Source organism: Elephas maximus, chromosome 11 (genome assembly GCF_024166365.1).
Source record: "Elephas maximus indicus isolate mEleMax1 chromosome 11, mEleMax1 primary haplotype, whole genome shotgun sequence".
Lineage (NCBI taxonomy): Eukaryota > Metazoa > Chordata > Mammalia > Proboscidea > Elephantidae > Elephas > Elephas maximus.
The window spans coordinates 93,936,694-93,953,583 of NC_064829.1; the positions used below are offsets into that span (position 1 = coordinate 93,936,694).

Genomic DNA, 16,890 nt, shown 5'->3' on the forward strand with positions numbered 1-16,890 from the left:
GTGATGGAGCTATGATCGAATAGCATAGTAGTAACCACCAGCGTCTTTGCAACCATGTTACCCAGGTTCAAATCCTGATTCTGTGTCTATTTATGAGTCTCTTTACCTTCCTGCAGTTAAATTCTCTTTGTCTGACAAAGGAGATTAAGATCAGCTCCTAACCCAAAACGTCATGAATATTAAATAATTTAGAACAGGTAAAGCATTCAAAATAGTGACCAAAACATTGTGAGTGCTGTGAAAAAAAACACAGAAAATATTGGGAATCTCTTTAAATACATATATATATATTTAGAAATTAATCCTCAGAGTGAAGTAATGTAAGTGGAAAATTTTCTGTTTTATTTTCCATGAACAATGTAGGCCACAATTCATGTTTCCATGCAGAACCCTCTGTTTGTCAATTTGAATCTCAAGCCCTGGGAAATGACAGAATAGCCTCCGTGGATTGGAAAATAGCAATGATTCTCCTATTGCAGATAGTCATTGGAATCCTGGGGAATTTCTCACTCACGATTCATTACCTCCTCCCTCGCTTCTACGGATGCAGGTCATGGTCCACAGACTCGATTCTCAGGCACCTGACTGTAGCCAACTCCTTGGCCATTCTCTCTATAGGAGTCCCCCAGACAATATTTGCTTTTGGGTTGAAACATTTCCTCAATGATTTTGGATGCAAACTTGTTTCATATCTTCAAAGGGTAGCCAGGGGTGTGTCCATTTGCACCACCTGCCTCTTGAGTGTCTTCCAGACCATCATTATCAGCCCCATGCACTCTAGGTGGGCAGGGCTTAAACTAAAAGCCCTAAAGTACATTGGCCCCACCAGTATCCTCTGCTGGATACTACACATGCTGGTCAATGCCATTTTCCCTCTTTATGGGTCTGGCAAATGGGGCAACAATACCATCATAAAGAAAAATGTGTTGGAATACTGCTCTACTGAAAAACATGAGAATGTGACATTCTTACTCTATGCAGCATTCATATCCTCCCATGATGTTTTCTGTTTGGGATTCACATCCTGGGCTAGTGGCTCCATGGTTTTCATCCTGTACAGACACAAGCAGCGAGTCCAACACATTCATAGGAACAACATCTCCCCCAGATCCTCTCCTGAGGCCAGAGCCACCCAAAGTATCCTTGTCCTGGTGAGCACCTTTGTATCATCTTATGCCCTCTCCTCCATTATCAATTCTTGTTTGGCTCTTTTGGATAATCCCAGTTGGTGGCTGGTGAAAATGTCTGCGTTAATTACTGGGTGTTTCCCAGCAGTCAGCCCCTTTTTTCTCATGAGCAGTGACTCCCGTGTGTCTAGACTCTGTGTTGTCTGCTATAGAAATAATGCATGATTTCTATCTTCCATAAAGAAAATCAACTGTATATTTTGCATCATGTTCAGTCATTGATGAACTCATCCTTCATAGAATCTTAATAACAACTACAGACCAGTGTCATTGCAGAGAGAGTGGTGAACCAGACAGACTGAAATTCTGCCCCAAAGACAAATAGTAAATAATAGTAACAATAGTAAATGAAATCTGATATCATTTTTATGTAAGTACTTATAGACTTGTATTTTATTAATGTTTGCAATGGAGACATTCAGAATTTTTCCAATAACTAAACGGTTAGTCCTGAAATAATGTGGTTGTTCTTCTTGTTAGTTGCTGTTGCGTCAGCTTCGATTCACGGAGACCTTATGTATAACAGAATTAACTGCCTGATCCTGCACCATCGCCACAATTGCTGGTATGTTTGCGCCCATGATGCCAAGCGTGATATCCTTTTCCAGCGATTGGTCCCTCCTGATGATGTGTCCACTGTGAGACCAACTCCGCCCATCCTTGCTTCTAAAGGGCATTCTGGCTGTACTTCCTCCAAGACTGATAAAATAGTGTGGAATTACTGGAATTCTCTTTAAGCATGTGTTTTTAAACTGAGATATAAAATTTTCCAAAAATTTAACTGGAGATGAAAATTTAAGATCAGTTTCACAAAATAGGAATATCACCTGGGATGGATCTTTGGGAAACTGGTATCATGGGGAGGAATATGGCCCTATATTATAATATTGTAAATAAGGGATCTGGAGTAAATTTGAAGAAAAAATAGGTTAATGTTATTGAAGGAATCGGAGTCAAGTTCTGACTTTTGTACCTTACATCCTAGGAGAAACAATGGTTATATGAAATAAAATCTTGCACCTGAAGAAAAGTTAGTATACAGACAGTTCCTAAGTTACGAACAAGATCAGTTCCTCAGTCCGTCTTTGAGTCAAAATTGTAGGTAAGTCAGACCAGGTATACACGATTCTTATTTAGCATCAGTTAAAAAAAAAAAAAAGAAAAAAAATTTTTTATATATTTTTTTTAAGCAAGTGTTTGCCTTAGTATATAGTATATATTTTACCTTTCTGTGCACATAAAGGACACTGTGGTGGCGAAGTGGTTAAGTACTACAGCTGCTAACCAAGAGGTCGGCAGTTTGAATCTGCCAGGCCCTCTTTGGAAACTACATGGGGCAGTTCTACCCTGTCCTATAGGGTCACTATGAGTCTGAATCGACTTGACAGCAGTGAGTTTGGTTTCATTTTTTTATGCATATAAAACACTTAAGAAAAACTGCAAATCACGCAGTGTTTTCATACACATCACAACATAGTGCATGGGTTCTTCATTATGAACCATTGTTTTTAACCTTAATTTTTAATATAATAGGCTTTATACCAGTCCTTTCTTAAGTATGAGTTGTCCAAAGTCAGACATTCATAACCTGGGGACTGCTGGTATTAAAAATATTTTCTGGAAAACACTGGAAAAATAAAATGCAGGGCAACAAAGAAAAACATAAAAGATCGAGTGCCCTGAATTAAAATAATATGGTGAGTAAAATAAAGACTACTGAACCAAACCCATTGCCATCGAGTCGATTCCAACTCATAGCAACCCTGTAGGACAGAGTAGAACTGCCCCATAGAGTTTCCAAAGAGCACCTGGTAGATTTGAACTGTTGACCTTTTGGTTAGCAGCTGTAGCTCTTAACCACTACACCATCAGGGTTTTCTGAGTGAAATAAGTCAGTCACAAATATTGTATGATCCCACTTACATGAAATATCTAGAATAGACAAATATACAAATAACAAAAATTACTAACGGTTATTTTACCAGGGGTAGGAGGGAAGGGGAAAAGAGAGTCATTGCTTGGGAGTAAATGAGCTTCTCTTAAGTTGATGAAAAAATTTGGAAACAGTGGCAATGCTTGAACAACCTGATTAGTATAATTAATGTCACTGATTGTACATGTAAAATATGTTGAAATATCAAATGTTTTATAAATAAGTATATTACAATTTTAAAAAAGGGTAAAAAAATCAAATGATACCTTAAAGACTGCACATGAGAGGCAACAGTTACATATGTATGTCAAGGAGGGGGCGGGCATACTCTCACAGGACACCTGGTTTACAGATAGTTTAGTGCAGGCCAGCCCCCTGGTGAGCTGTTGCTATGAAGCCTGCTACTGACATCGTCTGGGTAGAAACAGGTATTTGGTGCAATAGCCAGTGGACCAAATTACGGGTAGCCTGGCTAGTAATCACCCAAGAGCCCCATCCCATAGCTATTTTTATTGACTTTTGGGCAGTAATAAAAGGCCTTACTCTGTGGACGCACCAATGGGAAAAGGGTGGCTGGGAAATCAGTGAAGATCCCTGTAGAAGGAAGAACTATGGTGAGATATCTGGGACAAAAAGCTGCAAAGCCTAGTTCTAAAGCAACTGTGTATCATGATCTAGCACACAGTAAATTTCCCAGTGGGCAGTGTAGAAGCAGAAGCCTTAGCAGCAGGGTGAGGGCCACTGTCCCCACTGATAATCTAGATAGATTCTAGATACATAAGAAAGGTGGAGCACTGCATTCAGCAAGTTGCCCCAAGCACTATTCTTCACTTAAGTAAAACTGCTGTGCTCCACTTAAGTTTAAGGCACATTAAAAGAGGGCCATTAAAAGGATCTCTTACAGATTTAGAAAATTGATTATACAGTCCCTCTCCCCAAAAGTAAGGGGTATTAATTTCTCTCACACGTGTGGATACCTACAGTAGACTACTCCAAGTTTTACCTACTATAAGAACCAATCAGACTGCCACGACTTCAGGTTTGGAAAACTAATATCCGTGTATGGTACTCCTAAAGAAATTAACAACGATTAGGGTTCTCACTTTACAGGGGCCCTTGCACAGTAATGGACCGAGAAACAAGGTCTAGACCGTCACTTCCATTACCTTATCACCCTCAGGGAGCAGTATTAATAAAAAGGAAAACCAGCCTTCTTAAAGAGCAAATAAAAACACTGACTGGTTTGCCAAACTTGTGTCGCTAGGCAGTTGTTTTTCCCAGGGCTTTATAATCATTAAATGAAACTCCCACTGTGGGAGGGAGGTCTTCATTTTAGTTGTTACACAGTGAGCTGGCCACAGGTCAAACATAAGGATATGGAAGATAGCACTTGAAGCACTGATGCCCAAGTTGGACGTCATCGACGTGTACTGTCACTCAGAACACTAGTAAATATTACCCCCGGACAGAGGACAATCAATTGTGGCATCCAGTGGAAAGTTCTGAAGGAATGAGTAGGACTCCTACGGCTGATAAGGCAGGAGGACTCTCCCACCTCGACATTTGTTTTTCAATTTAACGACTCTGGAAGAAAACAGGTGACAATGGGATAGATAGCAACCTATAGCATGGGGCACACTGACCACAACAATAATACAACTCTTGCCCTCCCCTTAGGTAATTAACACTGCCATATGGGGCACAAAGTTTGGTGTACCCAGCCAAGAAAAGCCCCACAAATTTGAGATCAACGCCGACCAGTCTTGGGCAGGATATGTGTTTCTTTTTCTAACAGCAACCCTAGGCCAGCCTGGTGGATACACCCTCTGAGTGGCAGCCCAGCCAAAATGGCATCTATGAGAGTCATCCTTAATTCTAGTCAGGTTCTATATAAACATCTTTGCACCAGGCAAGTAGGCAGTGACTGGGGGGAAAAAAGTGAAAAAAATCGGTAGTGTAATGGGACACACAAATTCTCGGAAGGTGAAGGGAGAGCAATAACACAGAGCATGGAGAGGGAACAGCATAGACCGCAGGAAGTACTGGGGATGAAGGGGCATTAATATTCTCTTTCTTTAAGAATCACTCTGGAGGCTTTCCTCCAAAAGAAAGTCACCATGACACCGTGCTCCTAATCTGTTACAAACATCTTAAATTTAATTGACTGCTCAACTGCCATCGCCTACCAGATAGCCATGACCACAGACATTTAATTGCCATTCTTCTTAACCTTACAGAGAAGTCTATCTAAAAACCGATTAATACAAAACAGGAGATGGCCCCAGTTCTTGCAACTCCCAGGCAAAACACCACTAGCTGTTTTTCCCACCTACATTCTCAATCATTCTTTAGACTTGAGTAACAGCCTGCTGGTTACATGGACAAACAGTACCGTTTGGACTGAGTAGTCTTAGGCAGTCTCTCTGAAAACAAGGACTAACTGCAACTATTGGAACTGAACAGGGAACTCTAAGATTTATAGGCTGCCAGGGAGATGTATTAGGAACTTTCAAACTGTACACTCTGACTCATCTAGACTCCACTTGGAGTGCCCCAATATTTATTAAAAAATTTTTTTTCTACCTGCACCATGTACACAGCCTTGGGGTCTGCTTCCTGAAAGAAGTGCCTTCTTCATGAAAGCAAGGAGAATTGTACTGAGACAGGGACAGAAGGCTGGACAGCCTCAAGGCCGGAATAACCCACCCATTAATCTGGGACTCTGTCCCGGCGGTAATGTTATAAAATAACCCACACCTGCAGCCCATGAGGCACAAAGGTTTTTTTTTTTTGTTTGTTTGTTTTGAAAAAGATAAAAAGACAATTTAATGGAAATATAGAGTTTTTTTGTGGTGTGTGTGTGTATGTGCGTGTGCGTGCTATAAGTGAAAGTTTACAAATCAGGTCAGCCTCTCATATAAAAATTTACATACACCTTGCTATACACTCCTAATTGCTCTCCCTAATTGCTCTGATGAGATAGCACAGTACTTCCCTCCCTCTCTCTCCGCGTGTACATTTGGGTAGCTTCTGGACACCTCTGCCCTCTCATCTCCCCTCCCGACAGGAGATGCCAACATAGTCTCATGTGTCGACTTGATCCAAGAAGCTTGTTCTTCACCAGTCTCATTTTCCATCCCCTATTCCAGTCCAATCCATGTCTGAAGAGTTGGCTTTGGGAATGATTCCTGCCCTGGGGTAACAGAAGGTCTGGGGTCCATGGCCTCCGGGGTTCCTCCAGTCCCAGTCTGGCCATTAAGTCTGGTCTTTTTATGAGAATTTGAGGTCTGCATCCCACTGCTCTCCTGCTCCCTCGGGGTTTCTCTGTTGAGTTCCCTGTCAGGGCAGTCATCGTTTGTGGCCAGGTACTATCTAGCTCTTCTGGTCTCAGGCTGATGTAGTCTCTGGTTTATGTGGTCCTTTTTGTCTCTTAGGCTCATAATTATTTTGTGTCTTTGGTGTTCTTCATTCTTCCTTGTTCCAGCTAGGTTGAGACCCATTGATGCATCTTAGATGGTCGCTTGTTAGCATTTAATACCACAGACACCACTCTCCAAAGTGGGATGCAGGATGTTTTCTTAATAGATTTTCTTATGCCAATTGACTTAGATGTTCCCTGAAACCATGGTCCTCAAACCCCCGCCCCTGCTATGCTGGACTTTGAAGTGTTCAGTTTTTTTAAGGAAACTTCTTTGTTTTTGGCTTAGTCCATTTGTGTTGACCTCTCCTTTATTGTGTATCGTCTTTCTCTTCACCTAAAATGAAACTTATCTACTATCTAATTAGTGAATACCCCTCTCCCTCCCTCCTGCCCTCCCCTTCTCGTAAGCATCAAAGAGTATTTTCTTCTCTGTTTAAACTGTTTCTCCAGTTCTGATAATAGTGGTCTTATACGATATTTGTCCTTTTGCAATTGACTGATTTCACTCAGCATAATATCTTCCAGATTTCTCCATGTTATGAAATGTTTCATGGATTCAACATTGTTCTTTATTGATGGGTAGTATTCCATTGTGTGAATATACCATAGTTTATTTATCCATTCATCCAGTGATGGGCAGCTTGGTTGCTTCCAACTTTTTGCTATTGTAAACAGTGCTGATATGAACTTGGGTGTGCATATATCTGTTAGTATAAAGGTTCTTATTTCTCTAGGATATATTCCAAGGAGTGGGATTGCTGGATCATATGGTAATTCTATTTCTAGTTTTTTAAGGAAGCGCCAAATTGATATCCAAAGTGCTTGTACCATTTTACATTCCCACCAGCAGTGTATAAGTGTTCCAATCTCTCCACAACCCCTCCAACATTTATTATTTTGTGTTTCTTGGATTAATGCCATCCTTGTTGGATTGAGATGGAATCTCATTGTAGTTTTGATTTGCATTTCTCTAATGGCTAATGATCAAGAGTATTTCCTCATGTATCTGTTAGCCACCTGAATGTCTTCTTTAGTGAAGTGCCTGTTCATATCCCTTGCCCATTTTTTAATTGGGTTATTTGTCTTTTTGTAGTTGAGTTTTTGCAGAATCATGTAGATTTTAGAGATCAGGTGCTGGTCAGAGATGTCATAGCTGAAAACTTTTTCCCAGTCCGTAGGTGGTCTTTTTACTCTCTTCATGAAGTCTTTGGATGAGCATAGGTGTTTGATTTTTAGGAGCTCCCAGTTATCTGGTTTCTCTTTGCCACTTTTAATAATGTTTTGTATTCTGTATATGCCATGTATTAGGGCTTCTAACACTGTTCCTATTTTTTCTCCCATAATCTTTATCGTTTTCGACTTTATGTTTAGGTCTTTGATCCATTTGGAGTTAGTTTTTGTGCATGGTGTGAGGAGTGGGTCTTGTTTCATTTTTTTGCAGGTGCATATCCAGTTATGCCAGCACCATTTGTTAAAAAGACTGTCTTTTCCCCAATTAACTGACACTGGACCTTTGTCAAATATCGGCTGCTCATATGTGGATGGATTTATGTCTGGATTCTCAATTCTGTTCCATTGGTCAACATCTTTGTTGTTGTACCAGTACCAGGCTATTTTGACTACTGTGGCAATATAATAGGTTCTAAAATCAGGTAGAGTGAGCCCTCCCACTTTTTTCTTCTTTTTCAGTGATGCTTCTTTCCCTTCCATATGAAGTTGGTGATTTGTTTCTCCATCTTACTAAAAAATGTCATTGGAATTTGGATCGGAATTGCATTGTGTATATATATGGCTTTTGGTAGAATAGACATTTTTACCATGTTAAGTCTTCCTATCCATGAGCAAGGTATGTCTTTCCACTTTTGTGGGTCCCTTTTGGTTTCTTGCGGTAATACCTTGTAGTTTTCCTTGTATAGGTCTTTTACATCTCTGGTTAGATTTATTCCTAAGTATTTTACCTTCTTGGGGCCTACTGTGAATGGTATTGATTTGCTGATTTCCTCTTTGATGTTCTTTTTGTTGGTGTAGAGGAATCCAACTGATTTTTGTATGTTTATCTTGTAACCTGATACTCTGATGAACTCTTCTATTAGTTTCAGTGGTTTTTTTTTGAGGATTCCTTAGGGTTTTCTGTGTATAAGATCATGTCATCTGCAAACAGAGATACTTTTACTTCTTCCTTACCAATCTGGACACCCTTTATTTCTTTATCTAGCCTAATTGCTCTGGCTAGGACCTCCAGCACAATGTTGAATACGAGTGGTGATAAGGGGCACCCTTGTCTGGTTCCTGTTCTCAAGAGGAATGCTCTCAGAATCTCTCCATTAAGGATGATGTTGGCTGTTGGCTTTGTATAAATACCCTTTATTATGTTGAGAAATTTTCCTTCTATTCCTATTTTGCTGAGAGTTTTTATCATGAATGGGTGTTGGACTTTGTCAAATGCCTTTTCTGCATCAATTGATAAAATCATGTGGTTTTTGTCTTTTGTTTTATTTATATGGTGGATTACCTTAATTGTTTTTCTAATATTGAACCATCCTTGCATACCTGGTATAAATCCCACTTGGTCGTGGTGGATTATTTTTTTGATATGTTGTTGAATTCTATTGGCTAGAATTTTGTTGAGGATTTTTGCATCTATGTTCATGAGGGATATAGGTCTGTAATTTTCTTTTTTTCTGCTGTCTTTAGCTGGTTTTGGTATCAAGGATATGCTGGCTTCATAGAATGAGTTAGGTAGTATTCCATCCTTTTCTATGCTTTGAAATACCTTTAGTAGTAGTGGTGTTAACTCTTCTCTAAAAGTTTGGTAGAACTCTGCAGTGAAACCGTCAGGGCCAGGGCTTTTTTTTTGTTGTTGTTGGGAGTTTTTTGATTACTGTTTCAACCTCTTTTTTTGTTATGAGTCTATTTAGTTGTTCTACTTCTGTTTGTGTTAGTTTAGGGAGGTAGTGTGTTTCTAGGAATTCATCCATTTCTTCTAGGTTTGCAAATTTGTTAGAGTACAATTTTTCATAGTAATCTGTTATGATTCTTTTGATTTCAGTTGGGTCTGTTGTGATATGGCCCATCTCATTTCTTATGTGGGTTGTTTCCTTTCCTGTATTTCTTTAGTTAGTCTGGCCAATGGCTTATCAATTTTGCTAATTTTTTCAAAGAAGCAGCTTTTGGCCTTGTTAACTCTTTCAATTGTTTTTCTCTTCTCTAATTCATTTAGTTCAGCTCTAATTTTTATTATTTGTTTTCTTCTGGTGCCTGACAGTTTTTTGTTGTTGTTGTTGCTCTCTATTTGTTCAAGTTGTAGGGACAGTTCTTTGATTTGGGCTCTTCTTTTTGTATGTATGCATTTATTGATATAAATTGACCTCTGACACTGCTTTTGCTGTGTCCCAAAGGTTCTCATAGGATATGTTTTCAGTCTCATTGCATTCAATGAGTTTCTTTATTCCCTCCTTAATGTCTTCTATAACCCAGTCTTTTTCAGCAGGGTATTGTTCAGTTTCCAAGTATTTGATTTCTTTTCCCTAATTTTTCTGTTATTGATTTCCACTTTTACGGCCTTGTGGTCTGAGAAGATGCTTTGTAATATTTCAATGTTTTGGATTCTTCAAAGGCTTGCTTTATGACCTAATATATGATCTATTCTAGAGAACGTTCCATGTGCACTAGAAATGAAAGTATTCTTTGCAGCTGTTGGGTGGAGTGTTCTGTGAAAGTCTATGTGGTCTGGTTGGTTGACTGTAGCAATTAGATCTTCTGTGTCTTTATTGAGCTTCTTTCTGGACGTCCTGTCCTTCACAGAAAGTGGTCTGTTAAAGTCTCCTACTATTATTGTGGAGCTGTCTATCTCACTTTTCAATGCTGATAGAGTTTGTTTTATGTATCTTGCAGCCCTGTCATTGGGTGCATAAATATTTAATATGGTTATATCTCCTTGGTGTATTGTTCTTTTAATCATTATATAGTGTCCTTCCTTATCCTTTCTGATGGATTTAACTTTAAAGTCTATTTTGTCAGAAATTAATATTGCCACCCCTACTCTTTTTTGCTTGTTGTTTGCTTGATATATTTTTTTCCATCCTTTGAGTTTTAGTTTGTTTGTGTCTCTAAGTCTAAGGTGTGTCTCTTATAGGCAGCATATAGACAGATCGTGTTTTTTTTAATCCATTCTGCGACTCTCTGTGTCTTTATTGGTGCATTTAGTCCATTTACATTCAGCGTAATTATAGATAAGTATGAGTTTAGTGCTGTCATTTTGATGCCTTATTTTGTGTGTTGTTGACAATTTCATTTTTCCACTTACTTTTTTTTGCTGAGAAGTTTTTCTTTGCAAATTGTGTGTTCCTCAGTTTTATACTAGTTGAATTTATTTTCACTGAGTTGTTATGCTTATCTTGGTTTTTATTTTGAAGTATGGAATTGTTAAACCTCTTTTTGGTTACCTTAATATTTACCCCTATTTTTCTAAATAAAAACCTAATTCATATCGCCCTATATCACCTTGGTTTCCTCTCCATATGGATGATCTATGCCACCTGTATTTAGTCCCTTTTTTTTATTATTCTTGTAATCTTTTATGTAATGACATCAACCATTCCTTGTTTTGAGCATTTTTTTTTTTAATTAATCTTATTTTGTTTTTGTGGTTTCCCTATCTGAGTTGATATCAGGATGCTCTGTTCTGTGACCTTGCGTTGTGTTGGTATCTGATATTATTGATTTTCTGACCAAAGGATTTCCTTTAGTAATTCTTGTAGCTTTGGTTTGGTTTTTGCAAATTCTCTAAGCTTGTGTTTATCTGTAAATGTCTTAATTTTACCTCCATATTTGAGAGAGAGTTTTGCTGGATATATGATTCTTGGCTGGCAGTTTTTCTCCTTCAGTGCTCTGTATAAGTCATCCCATTGCCTTCTTGCCTGCATGGTTTCTGCCAAGTAGTTCAAACTTATTCTTATTGATTCTCCTTTGTAGGTGACTTTAATTTATCCCTGACTGCTTTTAAAATTTTCTCTTTATCTTTGATTTTGGCAAGTTTGATGATAATATGTCTTGGTGATTTTCTTTTGGGATCTATCTCGTATGGGGTTTGATGAGCATCTTGGATAGATATCCTTTCATCTTTCACGATGCCAGGGAAGTTTTCTGCCAGCAGATCTTCAACTATTCTCTCTGTATTTTCTGTTATCCCTCCCCGTTTTGGAACTCCAATCACACACAAGTTATTCTTCTTGATAGAGTCCCACATGATTCTTATAGTTTCTTCATTTTTTAAAATTCTTTTATCTGATTTTTCTTCAAATATATTTGTGCCAAGTGCCTTATCCTCCATCTCCCCAATTCTGCATTCCAATTCCTTGATTCTACTCCTTTGACTTCCTATTGAGTTGTCTAATTCTGTAATTTTATTGTTAATCTTTTGAATTTCTGAACGCTGTCTCTCTATGGATTCTTGCAGCTTATTAAATTTTTCACTATGTTCTTGAATAATCTTTTTGATTTCTTCAACTGTGTTATCTGTGTGTTCCTTGGCTTTTTCTGTAGATTGCCTTATTTCATTTCTGAGGTCATCCCTGATGTCTTGAAGCATTCTGTATATTAGTTTTTTATATTCTACATCTGGCAATTCCAGGAATGTATCTTCATCTGGGGAAGGTTTTGATTCTCTGATTTGGGGGTTTGTAGAAGCAATCATGGTCTGCTTGTTTATGTGATTTGATATCGACTGCTGTCTCTGAGCCATCTATAAGTTATTATCGTGATCTATATTTTATATTTGCTTACTGAGTCTTATTTTCTTGTTTTGTTTTGTTTCAATACACCAAAATGGGCTACTAGGGTGTGCTAACTTGATTGTTGGAGCCTTTGAGTCACTTACGTCTTGTTACCAGCTGGTTTGAGCTGTTACCCAGTATATGAGCCTATGAGTCCATTCACCATTCTTGAATAGAATTAGCTCAGGTGTCCTGATAGAGGATCATTTAGTGTGTGGTGTAGGCTCTCACCTACTATCTTAGAGTAGGGTGATGGTTGTACGCACCGGTTTCTAGTAGCAACAGGGGGTCACGCTCCAAGGAGGGCAGGGTGCTGACAGCCTTTCCCCAAGTGCCAGTGAGGAAGAAGCATCTATGTTCTTTAGAGTGCTCTGGTGGGTACGCTCTGCAGCTGTACCTTAGGCATCCAATGCTTGTACCTCTAAAGATTGGTAGGCATCACTATCCTCAGACCCCTTTAGCAGGTGGTTAAGTGGTGTGGATGGAGCCTCAGCCCTCAGTTCCCTGCTGTGGATCAGTGAGGGCTCTGTTTAATAGGTATAGCTGTATCAGGCCTCCAAAACTTGCCTTTCCATTGCTCAGCTACAACAATTACAGTCAGATCTCTAAAAGAATTGCCTTTGCATTAAAATAGCCACCTGGTTCCATGTAGGGATGAAAGCCAAAGACTGTGGATCTCTTGGAGGCACAAAGTTTTAAATATTTCTCTCAAGTTGTTTTTCAGGACTCCACTATAGTGGTGGCATCTAGCATCTCTCTCTTTTAAGTTGTTTTTTAGGACTCCTCTATAGGGGGTGGTGTTATAAGATAACCCACATCCTGGGCTCCGACACATGGAGTTCTACATATCTTCCCTACAAGCTGTTTTCTGAAGATGACCAGAACCAGCTGATCCCCAGGGCATGTGCAGTGAAAATGGGTGCGACCTTACAGTCTTGTCAAGTGGCCACCGAGACTGAGCAGTGGTGATGTGACATTGTCCAAATTGACTCCACCTTGGATTCCAGATGCGCACACACTTAATTTCTTAACCCCATTATTTCCTAGAAAGCCCTGCCTTTTTCCCCAAGAAAGCAATGAATAAAACATGAGATCCTTCCTGCTTCAAAACCCTTTATAAACTCCAGGAAAACCTCTGTTTGGAGAAAGACTGGAGGCTAGCGTAGGCGGAAGCCCCTCTCTGTCTCTCCCTCGTGAGCCTCTGCTTTTCTCTGCCACTAATAAGCCTTTGTTCATGTGGAATCTCTGAGCCTCCCCTGGTCATTCTTGGTCAGTAGAAGGCAAGAACCTAGGCAGGACTTGGTCTCAAGCTGAGAAGCCTTGCCCTGCAACAGTACCTTAGGGATGGTCATAAAAGACCTACAAGTGTGTCAGACAGATATATGCACACCCATGTTTATTGCAGCTCTGTTTACAATAGCAAAAAGCTGGAAGCAACCAAGGTGTCCATCAACGGATGAATGGCTAAATAAATTGTGGTATATTCACACAATGGGATACTACGCATCGATAAAGAACAGTGACGAATCTCTGAAACATTTCATAACATGGAGGAACCTGGAAGGCATTATTCTGAGTGAAATTAGTCAGAGGCAAAAGGACAAATATTGTATAAGACCACTATTATAAGATCTTGAGAAATAGTATAAACTGAGAAGAACACATACTTTTGTGGTTACAAGGGGAGAGGGAGGGAGCGTGGGAGAGGGTTTTTTACTGATTAGTTAGTAGATAAGAACTACTTTAGGTGAAGGGAAGGACAACACTCAATACATGGAAGGTCAGCTCAACTGGAATGGACTGGACCAAAAGCAAAGAAGTTTCCAGGATAAACTGAATGCTTCAAAGGTCAGCGGAGCAAGGGCTGGGGTTTGGGGACCATGGTTTTAAGGGGACTTCTAAGTCAATTGGCAAAATAATTCTATTATGAAAACATTCTGCATCCCACTTTGAAATGTGGCATCTGGGGTCTTAAATGCTAACAAGCGGTCATCTAAGATGCCTCAATTGGTCTCAACCCTCCTGGATCAAAGGAGAATGAAGAACACCAAGGTCACACGATAACTATGAGCCCAAGAGACAGAAAGGGCCACATGAACAAGAGACTTACATCATCCTGAGACCAGAAGAACTAGTTGGTGCCCGGCCACAATCGATGACTGCCCTGACAGGGAGCACAACAGAGAACCCCTGAGGGAGCAGGAGATCAGTGGGATGCAGACCCCAAATTCTCACAAAAAGACCATAATTAATGGTCTGACTGAGACTAGAGGAATCCCGGCGGTCATGGTCCCCAAACCTTCTATTGGCCCAGGACAGGAATCATTCCCGAAGACAACTCATCAGACATGGAAGGGACTGGACAGTGGGTAGGAGAGAGATGCTGATGAAGAGTGAGCTATTTGTATCAGGTGGACACTTGAGACTGTGTTGGCATCTCCTGTCTGGAGGGGGATGGAAGGGTAGAGAGGGTTGGAAGCTGGCAAAATTGTCACGAAAGGAGAGACCGCAAGGTCTGACTCATTAGGGGGAGAGCAAGTGAGAGTATGGAGTAAGGTGTATATAAACTTATATGTGACAGACTGACTTGATTTGTAAACGTTCACTTGAAGCTCAATTAAAAAAAAAAAAAAAAAAGACCTACAAGTGTGTAAGGAAAGACCACCTTTTCCCTGGAAGGCCTTCAGGTCAACCTCAGCTCTCTGGTCTGGATTGTCATGGAGGATAGGATTGCCATAGACTTCTTCTTTGTGCAATTGCTACTACTATACCCTGCTGTACCAGCATTAATGACTCCATCCAAGTAGAATGGTTACTACAGAAACTTAAGGAAAATCTACCTGACTTTTCTAAGACACATCCTGATGGTTTACGGGATTTTCTCAGCCTGTTGAGTCAGGGATCCTCGGGGACATTATTGAAGTTGTCAGTACCACAACCTGGCCAAAACTCACTGCTTGAAGTATTGTTGATAATCATCTTAATCAAATGTTGCATGAGGCAAATTGAGCAAATTTGATCTCAGATCCTGTTGTCAAGTTAATCAGAATGATTGATGGGGTGCTACACTCATGATAAATTTTACCAGAATCCAAGACAGTATAGAAAAGTGTGGTAAATATCTGTGGGTTTTTCAAGTTTCTGCAGGTCTTCTGGGCACAGTCATGGATAGGTTTTGTTACTGATTATCTTTTCAAAGATCTCTGCATAGGGTCTATAGAGATAGTGTCCCCTCCTGGGGTAAAGACAAGATTAGTCTTCTGTCTGTCCAGAAAAATAAAGGTAATGTTTCACATCAGGCAAAGACTGGGCAGGTTTGAGGGTTGAGGGGTAGAGGAATCAATGCAAATCTCAAGCTCCTACCATACCATGATTAATGATGTCCTTTTCTCTGACCCAGAAGTCTCATGTCTTCCACTTGCATCCATGAAATCTTTGCAGGCTCAATTGTTAGTTTGCAAGTTTGATAAAATCAGAACTTTTCAGAGTTCCTAATATTAGCCATATGTGTGATTCAAATATATACATATGTATACACACACATATATATATGTATATTAAGTCCACTCAGAGGCACTTTGGAAGAAAGGCCTGATGATCTACTTCAGAAAAATCAGCCATTGAAAACTCTGTGGAGCACAGTTCTACTCTGCATCACACAGAGCCATCATGAGTCATAAATTATTTTATGGTAGTGGGTATATATAGAAAAAGCCCTGGTGGCACAGTGGTTAAAGCACTTGGTTGTTAACCAAAAGTTTGGTGTTTTGAACCCACCAGCCACTCCACAAGAGAAAGATGTAGCTGTCTGCTTCCTTAAAGGTTATAGCCTTGAAAACCCTTTGGCCAGTTCTACTCTGTCCTATAGGATTACTAAGAGTCCAAATCAACTGGAAAGCAATGAACTTGCTTTGAGTTTACACACACACACACACACACACATACACTATATAAATTTTTTTTTAAAAAACCATTGCTGAGTCAATTCTGACTCATAGCGACCCTATAGAACAGAGTAGAACTGCCCCATAGGGTTTCCAAGAGCACCTGATGGATTCAAACTGCCTTTCTTTTGATTAGCAGTCGTAGCTCTTAACCACTATGCCAGCAGGGTTTACACACACACACACACACACTATATATATACGTAGATATGTATATATATCTGGATGGCACAGATGGTTTATGCTCAGCTACTAACCTAAAGTTTGGCAGTTCAAACCTACCCAGTGGCAATTCAGAAGCAAGACCTGGAGATCTGCTTCTATAAATATTGTAGCCAAGAAAGTCCTATGGAGCAGTTATACTCTGTCACACATGGTGTCTCCAGGAATTGGACTCTGCTTTTTTTTTGAGGATATATATGTATGCATATGTGTGTGTGCATATATATATATATATATATATATATTCTGTTACTCATTTGGATTATGCTAAAGGAAAGGCTCCAAAGGCTCACCCACTCTCCAAATCAGTATGGGTTTAAATGTGCAAAGGAGCCCTGCTGGCACAGTGGTTAAGTGCTCAGCTGCTAATCGAAAGATCATGTTGAACCCACTAGCCTCTCCACAGAAG

At 39.7% G+C, this 16,890-nt stretch overlaps 1 protein-coding gene across 1 annotated transcript; it reads left to right on the forward strand.

The window, feature by feature from the left end:
* The first annotated feature begins 461 nt into the window (after positions 1 to 461).
* LOC126086212 (vomeronasal type-1 receptor 2-like) lies at positions 462 to 1,352 on the forward strand. Its single transcript, XM_049902383.1, has one exon. It carries the CDS (start codon positions 462 to 464, stop codon positions 1,350 to 1,352), a length of 891 nt encoding a protein of 296 aa, XP_049758340.1.
* Positions 1,353 to 16,890: the final 15,538 nt, after the last annotated feature.